An 18,216-nucleotide genomic window follows, 5' to 3' on the forward strand; every position below is an offset into this window, starting at 1 on the left:
TCCTTTTTAAATATACATAAACATCTATCTGCAGTTTTTTTGCAGATTGTATAAAAAAAGACAATATCAAGTTTATACGCAGATGTTTTTAAATATTTTCGTCTGTTTGACGTCATTCACTTCCATTAAGATAAATAACAGAAATTCAGCGAACTGAAAAGTTTTAAATAGCAACGCTGAATAAATATTAGTTTTCAAAGATTTTATCAGAGTTTAGAACGTATTTTAAGTTTGCTTTGATAAAAATATTAAAAATAATTTTTGAAAAAGTATGTTTATATTACTAAAAAGTAAATTTTTATATAAAAAAAATCCGGTGAAAATAGCGCTAATAGGAAATAGAAACACACCAAGCAAATACGTTGCTTGGTGTGTTTTTACGTAATATTTTTAGACGTTGTCTTGCGATATCCAATGTGATTTTTATTTGCTTATATCTTTCAGTGCCTATATCGTACAAGTCTATCTACTACAAATATCTTCTATTTTTTCAATCAATAATAAAACGATTTTAGTTTTCCACTTTTACTTTCATTATTTTCTATGTTTTAATCTTTAATATATTTCACAATTCAATATTACAAATATTATGAAATTTTTTAGAGGTTTCTTTTCAAATTCACGGCCAGATGGCGCCTCTCAAAACGAATCAAATTTTAACTAAAATTTATCTATTAATCGATAGTCAAATTCTGAAAACATTATTATTTTTTTATCACCGTAAACAAATGGTTGCACAGATCTCTCAGAATGCGTGAAAAAATGATGTTGAAACTATATATTTACAAGCATGAAACTTGGTAATTTAAATAAACGCATGCAGAAACGTTAAAATTTGAAGCCTTATTCATGATAGCTGAAACACAAATGTGAACGATGCTTTGTTGCCAATCCAGTTTTTTTTTTAATCCATTAAATAAACCAGAAAAATATTTTAGGTCCCGCTTTCGAATATGGATATTATGAGAAAAACGATATATGAAAGAAAGGACGATATAGAAGAGAAAGAAATTCCATAGCAGTAATAATAATCTGCATAACGTGATTCCAAAAGGAAAAAATCGCACACAAAATAAAATGAACGTAGTCAAGAAAAATAGTCAGGCAGAAAACAGCCTGCATACTTTAAAGCAAAATTTTTTATGAAAGAAATAAACAGCAAATGAAGGATCTTTGAAAAGGCGTAATTTTCTCAAAACATTCAAGGTGTTTTGTCAAAAAAGCGTGTGAATTCAGTAAGACTTGTTTTTAAAGAGGAAAATGAAGTTTATTGAACTTAACTAGCACTTGAACTTGGTTGTCGGACATCAAACTGTTGTTTGACACTAAATTCATATTGTGAAATACTAAGGCCAACTTTAAAAGTTTGAAGTTTTATGAATTCTGATTTTATAGGAATGAAATTTTATAATTGCAAATTGCATACTATCATATTTTAATTATTACCTTTAACACTAACTAGTGGGAAAATGCATTTTGCCCATCATATCCATGCTTCAAATAATACTTAATTTAATAAAGTAATAGAAATAAGAACCACAGTACAGTAAAATAGAGTAATTCCAGAAAGATTAAATAGTTCTAAAAATTGGAAGTTTGTTTTTTTGCTTTCTAAAACTTTTTTAGAGAAAAATAAAAATTAAAAAATAATAATAAATGCTTAAATTAGTATTAAAAAAGCATTATTTTAATACGTTTTGATTTGATTCGTCACGATTCCAAGTCACGATAGTTCTATTTTAGCAAAGTGCACCACAGTAAAAATGTGGAGACCAAAATAAAAGCGTAAAAGCTTGTGGAATTAACCAAATTCATGTTTTAATCACATAATATTTTTAATTTTTAATGAATATTTACAAATTTATGCTATCTACTGAAAAATTTATTTAAAAAAAACTAAAAGAAAATTTCACATAATGTAAGGTTTTCAGAAATTATTTCTATGATTTTGATTTTAATCATATTCTTCTAAACTATTTACTACATTTTAAAATAATAAAGTGATGAATAAATTAATTGAAAATAAATAAAAAAATTTTTAAAGGATTTTAGAAAGATTTAGATTTAAAAGAATTTTAAGTCTTTATCATAATTATTATGGATTCAAATAATATTTACATCAATGAATTATGAAATTTATAAGATACTTGGAATAAATTTTTCTCATATTGAGAAAAAAAAAATCGAGTCACTTTCAAAGAATTTAATTAAAATTGTTCGCTTAGTCGATTGATATAATTTCAAATCACGAAAATTTAAAAATACTATATGATCATAGAGACAAAAAAAAAGTACAAATTATCTCCTGTATTAAATGAAAATTAAATTTGTAGCAATAAAAACCTAAGGGTAAGTCATAAAAGGAAAATTATAACACTAAAAGTACAAAAAAAAGTCTTAATTTAAATTTTAAAAATAAATAATTAATTAACTTAAAAAATATTCGTAACATAGATGCAATATGACTTTAAAAGCATGCAATAAGCAAAATAAATTATAAATAAATAATATTTTTATTAGATGTTAAGAGTAGATGTCATATTTGCATTGTTTAAATAATCTATAATAAAAGCAATAAAAACCACTAACAAAGAACTAGATCGTCTGCGAGTCTCGTTAAGTTCTTTCGACTCGGTAGGTTTCTTAAAATCTCGTTGAATGTAAAGAAAAAAGATTTCACTTGAAATTTAACAGTAGCTTCATAATGAGTATTTCAGTATGTTCTATAAAACAACTATCATTACATTTTTATCCCTAATTTTTTTTATTATTATTATTTTCCGACTATTTTTAAACGTGCGTTTTTAACTAAGAAAGAATTTCTAGTATGATTAAATTTTATCAAGTAATCGCTATCAACTACTTGAACACTTATTTAGTACTGATTCGGTATATATTTACTTTTTGCTTCACCTTGGAATAATAAAATGTTTTCTTTTTTAAATCGAAGCACAAATCTTTCCTTTTTCCTAATTAATTCCGATTGTCGTCTTCCATTATTAAATTTTCACATGATTGAAATGATTTACTAATGATAGTAATGATTTATTATTACTATAATTATTATCATCGAATGTTGTCCCCTTGCCTATAATAAGTGTAAATTGCATTCTGATTAGGTTTACACCGACCAGAGCGAAACATTTAAATTAAAAATCGCAATAAATACAATAAATTATTTCAAAACTTTGCGGCAATAAATTTATTCACTCCTCGTGTATAAAGAATTCAAAGCGAAAGCATTAGAATCGTCAAAAAAAAAAAAAAAAAAAAAAAAATCGAACTCCAAGTTTTGACTAATTCCACTTTTCAGATCTCCCCAAGTTCAAAAAACAAAACACATTTCTACTCTCTCGTATACAAATTATAGAAAAAGTATTGTAATCATTAAAAAAAAAAAAAAAAAAAAAAAAAAAAAATCGATTTTGAAATTTTCAAACTTTTCCGAAAGTACATTTTTGACATTGAATCGTGTCTGCGAAAATAACTCAGAAACGCTCTCAGCTAGACGGCTGAAATTTGGTACATGGAATAATGACCCAATTTGCAGATTTCTTTAAAGCAAAATCCATACACAGGAAATCCGTCAGTAAGGCTATTCGAGTACAAGTTGAACTTAATAACTACAAAACTCAAAGAGCTAGGTAGATAAAATTTGGTACACAAGCTTCGTATTTAAAATATAGATAGTTTTCAAATTTTGAACCAAATTCGTCAAATGGTTGACCGCCTATCAATCTGCATTTCCGCATGAATGCAAACTCAATAATGCAATGATTGCTCATAAATGCGATGATTTAAATCCATAAAATTCGATACTGTCTTGAGACTACAACTATACCGTTGTATCTAATTTTGGTGTCAATCAACCTGTAGAAAGCTGTCGAAAATGCATACTCTCACGATAGATTCAGTTAAAAGGACAGCTTCACGACAAATATCTATATTGTTCAGCATGTGATATAAAGCATTTGCGGCCATACTCCAGGTCTACACTTTTATGATGGAGAATGAAGACATTTATAGGAGAAAATGCGAGAAAGTTTCAGCGAGATCACTCCCACTAGTTGGAATTATTTTTGTCTGTATGGGAACAAAATTTTGAGACCTAACACTAACACAACACCTAACACAAAGAGCATATAGATAAAATACGGTGCATAGTTTTAATACCTAAAACAAAAATTTGTATCAAATTCTGAACCAAAACCGTCAACATGTCGACCATCCGTTGGTAATGAAAACGAACCGTTGGTCCGAATGTAAACTCTAAAATAGACTCTAATTCGGTACGTAACCTTGTAGTGTTGTACTTAATGTAATGTACTTATGTAAAAAATTTTAGTCTCAATCAATAAATAACAACTGAAGCATAAAACGCATAAGTGCGAGACAACAAATAAAAGTCTTTCTCAAGGCATTTACGGCTTTGTCCAACTTTTATGCAGGAGGAACAGAAGATCTTGCATTAATTACGAAGTTTTGGTTTAAATTAGTTGACAGCAGATAACAGAAATTTGTTTATTTGGGAATGTGCGAGAAACTGAGGCTTACCTTGTTGCGATTTGCCGGTAAAGAGAAATCCCAATCCGGAGCGACAAATAAGTATCCACAACATGACACCTTCCTGGTCGCCTACAAATAAAAAAAAAAGCATAAATTAAAAATAGAGTAGATTTAACATTTCTAAATTTTAAAAAGATTAACACATCAAACATTGTTTGTTTAAAAAGTACTTTCATCTTTAATTTAAGAGAGTTTAATATTAGAATATGTATGTATTTGATATTACATTATCAAATACATACATACGAAGGAATAATTGCAAAATAGGATTACTACTGAACATATTAAATGATTTAAGATAACTTTGATTTATTCTCTCCAACTAGTATAAAATGTCTTTAAAACTGAATTTTCATTGAATATACAAAATCGCCAGCACATTTTCTAATCGCAATTTGGAAATACTTTTTGTTTGCATTATTACGTGTGTTATTTCAATTTAGTTGTAAAATTTAACAAATACATAAATGATGTATATAAAATACACAATATATTATAATCATAAAAGGAGAAAAATCAATTATAAGGTAACTTCAAGTCTGTAATCAGCACTGTACATAATATTTAAGAACTTTATTACTCATGCAAATGTTATTTGTACGAGAAAACATAATATGAAAGAGAAAATCTAAAGAAATTTAAGTTTCAAAGTAAATTTTTTTAAAAGATATAGTATAAGGAATTATCTATATTTAAGAATTCGAAGGTAATGCAAAGAATACATACCGTCTCATGATGCCACTTTGGCTTATAGTTATTAAAATTATATAGAGATGGATGCATATGAGATGAGAACAAAGTATATAAACGTAATTTCGAATCTTCACTATGTTCAGCAGAAATGGTAGGCACTTTTGATGACCAGACTAATGGGGGCAGTTGCCTTTTCTTTTGACCATTTTTTTTTTTTTTTTTCTTAATATGAATGTTCAGTTGGTATGAATTAAATATGCAATCTCCAATATATGTAATTTTTATTGAAAAAATAATCAGTTCTTTTACGTCAAAATAACATTTACATTTTCGCTTGGAGCAATTTAAAAACAATATATAAGTGGAATTAAATTATTTCCCCTATGATTAAAACTGCTGAAAAAAGCAACTCGGAACAAGCTTTAGCGAAACATTGTAATTTCCATATGATAACAAAAGAGTTGAATACTCACGTCTATCACAAAAGATTTACGTTTCACACTAAAAAAAACGAGGTTATTACACACACCTGCTAGTTCCTCAGAATAGAAAATATCAAAGAAACACAAAGGGCAATCTTCACGTGGATATATATATTTTATTATATATATAATTTTCAACGTTTCATAAAATTCAGAATCAATGAGCATCAAGCATAACGCAACAACCATCACATCTCAATTATACAACAGCGCTAAAAGAATTCAGGTAATTTAAGACCTATTTTACTCATATGGGCAACGAAAGATACCGATAATGATCTCAAGAATAAAAGAAAAGGATGACATTACGTTCTGATGCTTTCATACGGTGCCTAACGCACAGGATTGCGAATGCCAGCGTGAAGACGCACCCAAAATTTCGCTACATAATCGCGTAAGTGGAGTCAAAAAGGTCAACAACCCTCCCTGAGTGAAAACAAGGAAGGAAACAACGCAGGAAAAATTTCAAAAACAACGACACAACAAACAAAAATGCGAAGAATTCCAGAACCCTAGTAACTTGATAGCAAGCTCCATAAGGAGAAGAATGCATAAACACCCAAGATGTTCCTCTTATATAAAAACAAGCGGCCATCCTGGACTCCGTTCGTGGTTTACGGTACCGTACCATCAGATAGGGTTGCAGTGAGAGATGGGATTGCTGAAGAGAGGAAAAAAATAAAATAATAATAATGATAAGCCATATGCCACTTAATATATTCATCTTAGGATAGACCGACCCTTTCTTGCATCAAGATGGTACATGCATACACCTTAGTCCCATTTCAGAGATGGTAAGTATGCAAATGAGAAAACGTGACTGTAAAGGCATACTTGCTGAAAGCCGACAAGGAGAAAAAGAATAAAATCGAATATAAAGGGGAGGAGCAGAGGAAAAAAAGAACGACTGGGGCGGTTTTTAATAGAATGATCACGTCTTCACCTCAGTTTATTTTTATAAACGAATTTATTTACTTCGATGCTGAGTGCTGCTCTCCAGAAAGAAGAGGGTCAGATCAAGCGGCCACAGAGGTCACGTTATCACTATCTTCAATGATAATCGAGTTTTTTTTTTTTTTTTTTTAAATGGGTAGCTCATCGCGGAGTGAACAGAACGTGCTAGGCAAAGAAAAAGCACATTGCTGTGTGTTTTGAGTTACACTAAGAATTGTAATTATAAAATACGGAAGTCCTCGAGTTATTCACAGATATCATGACTCTCTGTGTGGTGATTAACTGCTATCCGTATATAAAAAGCAAAGGGAGAGATTTTATTTATTTCTAACAGGAAACTGAATTATTTTTGTAATCACATATGGACTGCAAATGCATTAAAAATTATGAAATCTCCTTCCATTTAAAAAAAAATTCTTAAAAATAATATCAATATTTAATTTTAAATTGAAATTACGTAAAAAACCACTTTGATAAAATATTATACTAAGACACTTTTATTTATAAAAAGACGACGTGAAATCCAGTAATTATAATAAATAAGTGAATTTGTAATGCGTAAAATAATTTCATTATTTTTTCCCGTTTTTTATAAAGTTGCAAAAGGCTTCAAGATAATTAAAATGAAGCATAATTTCGTATTCTCAATAAATAACAATTTGGATATAGAAAGTCCTTTTCAAGCCATTATAAAAAATATATTGATCAAATCCGACAAAAGATTCGTTTTATAAATAATGAATTGCCTCATTAAGAATAGAAGCGGACATTAAGTCGTTTCTAACAGAATTTTCCACAGATGCTTTTTAAATGGAATGATTTTGGTAATTGTTAATTTTTACGCACGTCAAGATAAGCCGGCAAAAATATTCACATCTTAACAACTTCGCCTTGGCGATCTTAGCGCAGTCTGAAAACCACTAGGTAAATCCGGGAATGCAATCATATTATTATCATATGTATAAAAGAATTAGGCAATCTTGGCGTAGTCTGAAAATCGCCAAGAATTTACGCGGCCGTAGAAATATGCAAGTGCCACTATTTTTTAATTTGATATAGTGAGCTCTCAAAGAAAATAAAATTACGGGAAACTTTTTACATTCGATAAAGAATATAAAATATTCATTCAAATATTTTTCTGAGATTTAATTTTTAATAAGAAAGTTAATTCTGTTTTTATTTTATTAACATAAAAAGTACAAAAAATTTCATATGCATTATGAGAAAAAACCCTAAAATCTTTTAAGATACAAAAACAGACAAAACATTCTCCACTTCAAAATTTTAACAATAGGGGATTATTCCATTTACTGTATAGAATAGAATACTCCGTCTCTTATCTCAAAAAATTTAAAAGTTGATGTACCAATATGTACTATATAAATATACTATCAATATTACTAGTAATAAAGAGCGAGCAAGCGTGCGTGCGTGCGTACCTGCGAGCGTAAGCATTCTTCAGGATAAGACCTAGAGCTACCAAATTTGGCACATGTATAATTTGGAAGTTAGAATGTGCACCTAGCAGTGCTTAATTAAACATAAATCGAAATTTTGCTTTTCCGTGAAAATTTTTGAAAATATTATGGCAGAAAAATGAGTTGCATCGTCTAAAAACTATACTATATTATAATCTTTTTGAAGCTAACAATTTCACTGCAGTACAGTTTTCCGCTTATTTTAAATTAATATTTAAAAATATTTTAAAGCTTATTTTACAACAAATATATTTCACGGCTGATCTCAATCATTTCCATTTTTGCTACTATTATTTCATACTGAATTCTCCCCCCACCCCTCCCCTCCCATTGCTGATGATGAAGGAACGAAGTTACAACTTATTTTCCCATAATGAGTAAATTACTGTTTGAAGCTTGATTTTAACATCCTTTTTATGTTTTCTGTACTTACAATTTAGGTTTAATTTCACAAAGAGTCAATGACGATAATTTTTTAAAGAGAGTCTATTTTAACTTAATATAATTGAATATATAAAAACCTATTACTGTTTCTTTTCTAATAAAAATTACATTCGTAATTCCAATGCACTAAATTTGTTGAATAAGAGAAATTTTTATTGAATGGCCATCTGAGTAATTGTATAAATTATTAAAATATTTTGTAATACACATAAAATTACGCTGCTGAACGATTCTACTTTCTGTTTCTCATATTTTAAATAAAAATATTTAATTACATTAAGAAAGTCTTCACATTAATTAAAGTTTAAGCCACTTCCATTTCAAATTAGAGTTCAAATTTTAGATAAGATAATAGAAAATTCTTGTGATGCATAGCACAATGAATAGCACTAATATAAGACTTTTTGCAGTAGAGCGTGTTACAGATCTATAAAAATTTAAAGTTTAAAAATACCTAATTGTGGTAACTATTAAGACCCAACTTCATAAAATATTTAATATACAATTTTAGTAATCAAAAATTTTGACGAGCAAACTGGTCGCCAAAAGCAGATGATATAAAGTAATAACAAGCTTAAGTAATATGATAGATAATTCAATAAAGACGAAAATGACACATAATAAATAACACCGTCTAAAAATTTAACAGCGATGAGGCAGACAAGTGTTAAAATAATACTGAAATAATTAAACATAAAAGTTCCGCTATATCTCCATGGGGAATGTTTAGATAAATTCGGAACATGGTTCTGCTTCGGCAACTTTAATCATTTCAATTATTATTGTTAATAACAGATCCCACGCTGTGCAAAGGAAGGCTCGTTAATACTTTAAGAAAACTGTTAACATCTTCAGAAGATAGGCATCTAGTGAAATTTGTTTTCGATCGCTACAAGGCATCATCCATTAAACAAGTAACGGTGATCCATGTCCAGACGGAATAATACTCATCTTCACGCTCAAGTGGTCACCTGCAACCAACAATTAAGAGGTGCAATGGAATGGATCTGCACCCCAGGAAGCAGTTCTCGGTGATGAGTGTGACAACTAAGGATGTCCCGAAACAATAACGGTGACAGATCTTGCAAATGACCTTGGGCACAACGACAGTTAAGTACGGCAAAAATGCATCTTCAACAGGGCATAGCTGAAAAGTTTAGAAGAGAGGAAGTGCTTACTCCCGAGACAGCTGTCAAGACGCATTCTGTTGAAAATAAATAAGCGCGGCCAAAAGGAAATAACGGAGACTACCAGGGAAATCCGGTCAGTTGGGTCTTTGGCGCAAGACATTCTTTTCAAAGCAATCAAAGCACAACTTCTCGGGTCTTTAAATATGGATTATACTTATGAAAAGTTCCGTATCGGTGACTGCATAATAGAATGTGATTTTACATAGAAAAAGGCAGATTATCTTTTTCACTTGATACCCAGTTTAAAAGAACCTTAGCAGGAAATAAAAAGCATTTGAGTATTTCAGAGTAAACTAATCTACGATTTGTCTGGAAAAAGTATTTCCACATGGAAACTATTTTTTATCTTAAAATCCTTTTGTAGTTTTTGAGAATTTCTCAAAGTGGCATTTACAACTTTTGTTAAAATTATGAATTAGAAAAAGGTTTAGAGTAAGTAGAATAATTAATTTTTACTCAAAGAAAAACACGTTCGTTTTCATAATAATAATAATAATAATAAAAAGATTTCATTTCAAATACACGTCTATCAAAATAACACCTCCTCTATCTCTACTTCAAAACAACAAAAAAAAGCAATATTAATGATAAAAAAAATAAAAAAAGTACAGAACAGATACAAAAAAGTTATTACTTTTTTTTTCCAACTGAAGCTTCCGAATTGCTTTGCAAAATTTCAATTTACTTCCAGAATATCAAGAACATATAGCATGCACATATATAATAGTGGTTGCAATAGTTCAGTTTCTTTTCTTACAGTTTACTAATTAAATCATAATTGCGTTCATAAATGTTTCTTCCATCATATTGAAGAAAAATAATTGGCTATCATAATTCTACATTCAGCAATTGGCACCTATGTAAATGTTATCCTAACATATATTTATTTTTTATGAAAATGTAGTAAACTTAATACAAATTCTTGATTCATTATGTTTGGAAAATTACAGATTCATGTTTCTTTGAAAGGCGGAAAATCCTATTTGCCATATTACTGGTGTTTTAAATTACTTTATAATCAACATACAAAATTAAAAACGCACGTACAATTATTATTTTTGGATATTATAAAGCAATAATTAAATTTAAAACACGTCCCAAAAATTAATGAACATATGTTATTTAATAAATCAAAATTAATTAGAAATCATTCCTTATTATTAGCGAAAATAATGGGAGAGCTCAATCTATTTTTGAAATTCTTAAACACGATAAAAAAAAATCGCTGCGAAAGTTTAATCGTTTCTATTCTCTTCATAATTCCTAAGTTAAAAAAAAAAAAAAATATGTGTAATTATATTCAGTTAAATCAAGTATGTTATTCGTACTTTTTCATATTTCGGCAATTCAGATGCCATTATTTTATAGTAATGTTGTAGCCAAGCCTGAGTAGATGTCTCGACAACTATTTTCGTAATATAAAGACCAATTCTAGAAGATTATCGAAATAAGCAAAATCAAAAAATATTTCCTAATACGAATCATTGAAGCTTTCCAAAATAATACGGAATAATAATAAAAATACACCTCCAGAAAACAGGCAAATATTGAAAGGGTTAAAGAAAAGCAAATGTCTAGCAGAAGAATCAGGGAAGGAGACATCTTAATCGTAGATAGACAGTACATTTGATAGACTTTTTTAGTTCTATTTTTCACGGATGACCGAGCAGGGATTCTGTCGCATAATCGAAAAGAAAATAAAGTACATCCGCTGCACCTCAATTCTATCAAGAACTCAATCACTCACCTTATTTAAATTTCGACAAGCTTATTAAGTCTTAGAATACATTTCGTCAGCCAGGAGTTAGTAAAATCAATGTGTTCCTTATATATCACTCAGTATTTAATTTTTGTTGATTAATGATACCTTACTGACCTTATATGTGACATTTCTGTTACAGAAGCGTTGTTATATCTTCGGGGATTTCATCACCGGTTTGACTAGCATCATTAATCACCCATTGTCTACTGTGCAATTCTGAAGTGACTTAACTACTAAGCAAACCATTTTCTAAAGGAGCCTGTAGAGCTTTGCAATCTGCGGAACCAAATAACGCTAAGCGAGCTTTTATTACGAATTTTAGTGAATATTTTTTGAACCTTCAAGCTTTCTTTTGAGTCTTCGATGCAGATCAGAATTTTTGATTCAAAATGAAGCCAGCAAACAAGAATTTGAAAGAGTTTTAACATTCATTTCCATAGTAGGGTTGGATTAATAAAACTTTAATATGTAATCGTCAATGATTAAGCAGAATCTTCGATTAAAAAAACCACAAATAGTTCATCATTAACTTCCTTACAATTAATTTAAATGGGTAAAAAAAAAAAAAAAAAAAAGAATTTATACCCGGTTAAACCAAATTCGCATCTAGATATTTAACTAACTGATAGATATTTAGATATTAGATTAGATTAGAATAGATATTAGATTAGAATATATTTATATTATATGATATTTATATTAATTTTTTTACATATGTATGTGGTGGAATGAAGATCGTTATGATATGTGTAGTAGAAGCAAGAAGACGTATGTTTTCAAAAACATTTCTTTAACGATCACATTTCACACAAAAAAACGAAAAGACAAGACATGACATTAACGCTCACACCTCTCTCAAAGAACAGCATCTCATCTCATTATTTACAATCGCAATGCACTATGGGATGGGTACCTAATCAGGCATCGCCATCTATTATCCATAAAAGAAGATAAGAGTAATGCAACTGCTTCATGCGGCATATTTCACTATGAGAATACATTTCATTTTTTACTTCAACAATAATTTTTTTAATTCTTTTGGCTACATTGAATTCTATATTTAATTGGTTTTATTCTTAAAAAGCCATTATTATTTATTATTCATTCTAACATTCTAAAGAAATACAAAAGGAAGAAATGCATTTGGGATAGCGCTAAATATCCATTTAACCTTCACCACAAAAGATTTAAACACTTTGTGGAGCATTTCCTTGTCAGCGAGAAATGATGGCACTTCAAAATTGATCTGCATCTAAATCATTTGAGTTTCGGATTCCGATTCCAAAAGGGGCAGCTTCAATGTCCATTGTCCACGGTACGATTCCTCTCCAGAAACACGCGATCCAAGAGAGAGAGAGGAAAAAAAAAGTTAAATGTCACGAAAACGACAAAAAAGCATGATCAGTTGCCGCAGGAAATGGGCGACAAACCTCCTTCCTTCTCACGCCATTTTCAAAACATCTCACAATAGAAGAGGAACATATCTCTGCCTTAATTTGCTGATGATATTCTTTAAAAGTGGGGCAACTTGAAATTTATATAGAGCATGAGGATATGACAATTACTGCTTTTTCTTCATCGCATCCAATTCTTCAGAGGTAAAAGAGTCAACAATTGCCATTTCTGAATCCAGAATTTGGTCGAAATATGAGAAAAAAGCCAGTCGTTCCATTTTAAAAGGTTTATTAAAGTCGGCTTTAGCAGTTTTCCACTTCAGTGACACCGACTAACGATAATTTATTTTCTTTCGAATCCAAGTTCAAGGCTTAAGAAGCATTTTCCTCGACAGAAAAAGAAAAGAAATTTATCATTGCCAATGACATTTACTTCCCTACACCTCTTCAAGTAAGTCGTATCCATTTATTATGTGCCGAAGAAACTCAAAAAACTGCCACTAATCAAAGTGTAAAAATTTATTGTCCAGTACGAATAACCACTAAATTTCAGAAAACATATTTTTAAAAAAAGAATTATTTATCTTAACTTTTAATCAAAGTTCAAAAAATTATGAAGATGTAATATAAGAACTTTTATATTAGAAGTTAAAATTCATTATTACTTATTCACTAATAATCGACTATATATTTTAATTTGAAATGTGAAAAGAAATGATAAGTACACTTTTAGAAATAAATGTCAAAACGTGAACTAAAAAGATACAAACAGGTAACCCATTAAAGAAATCTTTTGACAGCAGAATTGGTTTCAAAAACCATATTTAATTAAAGACATATTATTTGGGGAACATCCCATGTTTTGTGCTTAATTTACTTAATTTTCATTTATTAATGGTAGAAATTATTAAAAAACCTAGACTATTTTAAAAAATGCAAGGGAAAAAAGTTAAACCAAAATTTAAAATATATTTGTCAAATTTAGTTTTTACAGGTAAAATTTAAAATTATATGAGACAAGATCGATTCTATCAAACGCATTTTGAAAGTCAAGTTGTTTATAAGATTACAAAATCTTCGATAAAAGTAGTTCTGTAAAAATATCAAATAAATTTAATAGTCTAATTTAAAATATAAGTAGAAAATGTTTACGATCTCTTAATAGATTCTTCTAGCTTTGGCAGAATATATTTCATTTCAATTTGAAGAAGAAAAAGAGAAATAAAGGAGACTGAACTGTTATCAGATCATGAATTCAGATAAATTATCAGATGAAATTATGAAAAATATTATCAGATAAATTCATCAAACAAAAAATGAATATTATTTTCAATATCAACTTCATGCATATACAGTTTTCAAACAAAGATCTTATGATACTAACTTTATATAATAAACTATGAGAATTTTGTAAAGCTGCTTTTTTAAAACTGAATATTTATTAAAAAATTATAGTTTTCATAGACAAATTTCGTCAAAAGTGTTTAAACATGTTATGATAGCACTTCATTCCCTTTTTACGATTTTTTACTATAGTATTCTTTTAGCATGTCAAAAAGTACAAAAATTTTTACAATTTATATCCTTTGATTTTAGAAAAGATTATTAAACTAAAACACCAGTTAAACTTTATCATACATTCTAACTTAACTAAATTCTTGTGTGAATGCAATCATATTATTTCCTTCTAATAAGGTCAGAAAAAGCAAGGGTATAAAATAAGATTTCATATGCGATTTTGTACAAAAAATTCCATATAGAATATAAGTTGAGAAGATTGAAAGATACATGCCGATTTATTATGGTATCAAACAGGAATACACCACTTTTGCTAGGAATCTACTTTCCCACACAAACTAAAAATCATTATGATCAATCAAACCAAAGCAACTCGAAATCTATTGAAATCTGTTTGAAAACCACCGAGGGACATTTAGGAATAAGATATGCATACAAATATCATCCACCAGGAAGAATCTGAGGTTATTACTAATTTCATGTTGGTTTCTTATCGCATCTCCTAATACAAGAGAAACCAAACTCGATCACTGCACGCTAATAAAAGGTTAAGGCGAGATCCTATAGGCTTTGAATACCAACAAAAATTGATTGAACATTCTTCGACAAGAAGAAGAAGAATAAAAAAGAAAGGAGATTCGGGAGCCTTTCTGCACGGGTATTCATTCATTCACTGCAAAGCCGTAATCGTCTCGAAGACAAGATAATCTTTGGATGTTATACATGAGCAAACGCTACGTTTTGGGCGTGAAGGTTCTGTTTTTATTGAGGCGTGAACGTCGAGACGTTAACGGAGATAAATGGAGTAAATGCATAGGGCATGGTAATGGTGAAAGGAAAGGCCAATGGCACCAAGAGTCCAACGGAAGAAGACAACCAACTTCATTCAAAGAAACTAAATTATAAAGATTTTTTTTTGTGCCATTAAGCAGAATTCTACACTCAATCTGATAATCAATGACTAAAAGAAGAATTTTAAAAAAATGAATTAAATGAAATAGATAGGTGGCATCCTATTTATGCTCCAAAATATTATCACGACTGTAGAAGGAAATTAAATACTGCGCTAGTTTGAAAAAAATTAAAACCTATAATATCAGCTTCATCTAACCTAAAATTACCTCTCCTTATAATAAAGAGAAGTGTGTATGTGTTGGCGTTCTACAAGTCACATCATTTGATTTTGAGTTACCACATTTGGCTCAGATGTATTTTGGAGGTCGAGAATGTACATCCTAGAGTGATTGTTTTTGAAATTTTAAATAATTAAAAAAAGCAGGATTTTGACATTTTTCGCGTTAACTTTCGAAATTATTCTCACATAAAAATAAATTTTACACAGTTTTAAAGTCCAAAAAATTATCTTTCCAATGATGTCTAGATTTAACAAACTTTTAAATATATTTTTAGGTATATTTCGCAACAACATTTTTATTACTGCGAATGAAACCGAAATCATTGTTACATCAAATATTTTATTGCATGGTTTTCTTCCATTGTTGAAAGCTAAAAAATGGATTCTGTTTGATATTTATGTAGTTTACAGAACGAATTAAAAAAAAAATTTAAATGCTGCTAAACTTAGAAAACATATGAATAGATCATGATAGCGCTATGATGTCATGGAAATGGTCTCAATTAGAAAAGTTCGTAAAAATACAATAAACAAAACATATGCAAGACTATTAAAATAGCACGGCTTTAATGCCTGACAATTTGATGGAATCATGAACATGAAGCTTTATCTAAAAACGATTTAACTTACATGAAATATAACTAATATTTCCATTAACTCCAGCTAGTGATTAAAGGAGATTAATAAAAAAAACATAAGATAATGTTAACTCAGCATTAAAGCAGAACGTTAATTGAATTTAATATAAAAATATACGACGATGTGAATGGTGATGGAATCATTTCACTAATTTCATTATTGTTACATAAAAAGGCATTTTTTTTTCTTTTTGTAAATTTTTATGTATCAAATTTTAATATTCACTTTTGGACGATGAAACGTCATGAAAAATAAGATATTTAAGTGTCTATGTTATTGAGGACCCATTTAGCCCACACACGTTCAACTAAATAGCTTTTAATTCTTCAGCTCAAGACAATAAATCATTCCCACAATAGTGTACAAAATTTATTGTTTCTAACAGAAGCACCAATGAAACATTTATGGAACAATTAAGTCTGATTAATTGAAAATAAAGACAATAAGATCGTATTAATAAAATAAAATCTACTCATGTTTTTTGGGAAAGGTTAATGAATTATTTAAAAGAAGAACTATTAATATACTGCTTGTTTATACCAACCGCAGGCTGACAGATAGTTAGCTGAATATGAATTGAAATCCATCGATAAAGGACCTGATCAAATGGAGCCCATCCAATTAATATGGTTAGCAGAGCGCGAAACACAGCCTGCCTTCCGGCGAAGAGACTCATTAGACAGGATTTGTTCCAATTAAGACAAGTTATTACAAACCACCTTGGTCCCAGTAAGTAGATTAATTATTAAAATGAATTTATAAATAGGCTTCTTTTAGAACAATTTGAAAAAGAGGAAAATAATTTCGATCTAATTAAATCGAAAATACACAAGTATCGGTCAAGTAGTGTCAAGTAGTAATGTCTATGGAGTTTAATAAAAAAAATTCGTAACAAAATAAAATATTTTCAATGTTACCAAAATCTTATTTGACCTGATTTTATTAATTTTTTTTAAAGGAGGGGGAAAACATATCATTAGTTCAAAGATTACGAATTTATATAAGGTTAAAATCAAACAAAACAGTTAAAATATCAGATTGGAAATGATAATGCGTGCTAACAATAAAGAACGGAAACCAATTATAGGAGGTACAGCCAATTTGTTATATAAGCCAAATTAAGGAATTTTAAATAATTGGACAACAGGTTTTAGTTATGCAAATCAAAATTATTACGGAAACGATTTCAGTACTTGGTTCTATTATAATATGAAGACAAGTATTAATCAATTTCCATGTTTTATGACTTAGATCAATAAAAGAATTCATAAAGATGTTCCAATTCAATCTTTTTGACAATCACTTACAAAATTGTTTCATTTTTCATAACTTCATGACTGTAATATATCTCTAATTGTTGCTAACTCTGCCGGGGCAGAATCAAATCGTAGAGATGTGAATAAAACAAAATATTATTTCACTCGACAATTATTTTTTCCAAAACTTGGAATCTAAGCACAAATATTTTTCATTTCTTTCTTAAAGAATTTTTAGCTACTTTTACATCATATTTACCATTTTATTTTATTTGATGATTATAAGAAAGTTGGGAAAGTGGCTTCAGGATATTTCTTGGAAAAACTGATTGAAAATCTGTAGTTTCACTCAATACTTAAACAATATATTATTTTTTAAAGAAATACATAAAGACAGTGGTATGTTTTGCTAATATTTTATGCTTTGTTGAAAATTTAAAAATCATTAATGTTGCAGGCACAACAGTTCTATGGGAATGAACAAGAGAAGTGATTCCCTTTCAAGACATTGACCTTTCGGAAATATATTTTATAACATCAAACACACAAAAGTTCTTTTTTTGTATAAAAAGGATCACTTTTCTTGCCAAACAAACTAATATTAAAGAACAATTTATTTTATAGTTTACATATAAACAATTAGTTTTGTCCTTTAAATATTTTATTTATATTTTGAATGCTACTCTTAATACGAATTTTTGACAT

General features: G+C 29.0%; 1 protein-coding gene across 3 annotated transcripts in view; it reads right to left on the reverse strand.

Moving 5' to 3' along the window:
• Positions 1-18,216, reverse strand: part of LOC129983642 (protein outspread-like) — a 178,423-nt gene that overhangs the window by 38,760 nt on the left and 121,447 nt on the right. For all 3 annotated transcript variants that reach the window (XM_056093189.1, XM_056093188.1, XM_056093190.1), the window contains one exon: positions 4,555-4,635. In XM_056093189.1, the coding sequence (XP_055949164.1) occupies positions 4,555-4,635 (81 nt within the window). The remainder of the gene's footprint in view (positions 1-4,554; positions 4,636-18,216) is intronic.

Source organism: Argiope bruennichi, chromosome 9 (assembly GCF_947563725.1).
Source record: "Argiope bruennichi chromosome 9, qqArgBrue1.1, whole genome shotgun sequence".
In the NCBI taxonomy this organism is placed as follows: domain Eukaryota; kingdom Metazoa; phylum Arthropoda; class Arachnida; order Araneae; family Araneidae; genus Argiope; species Argiope bruennichi.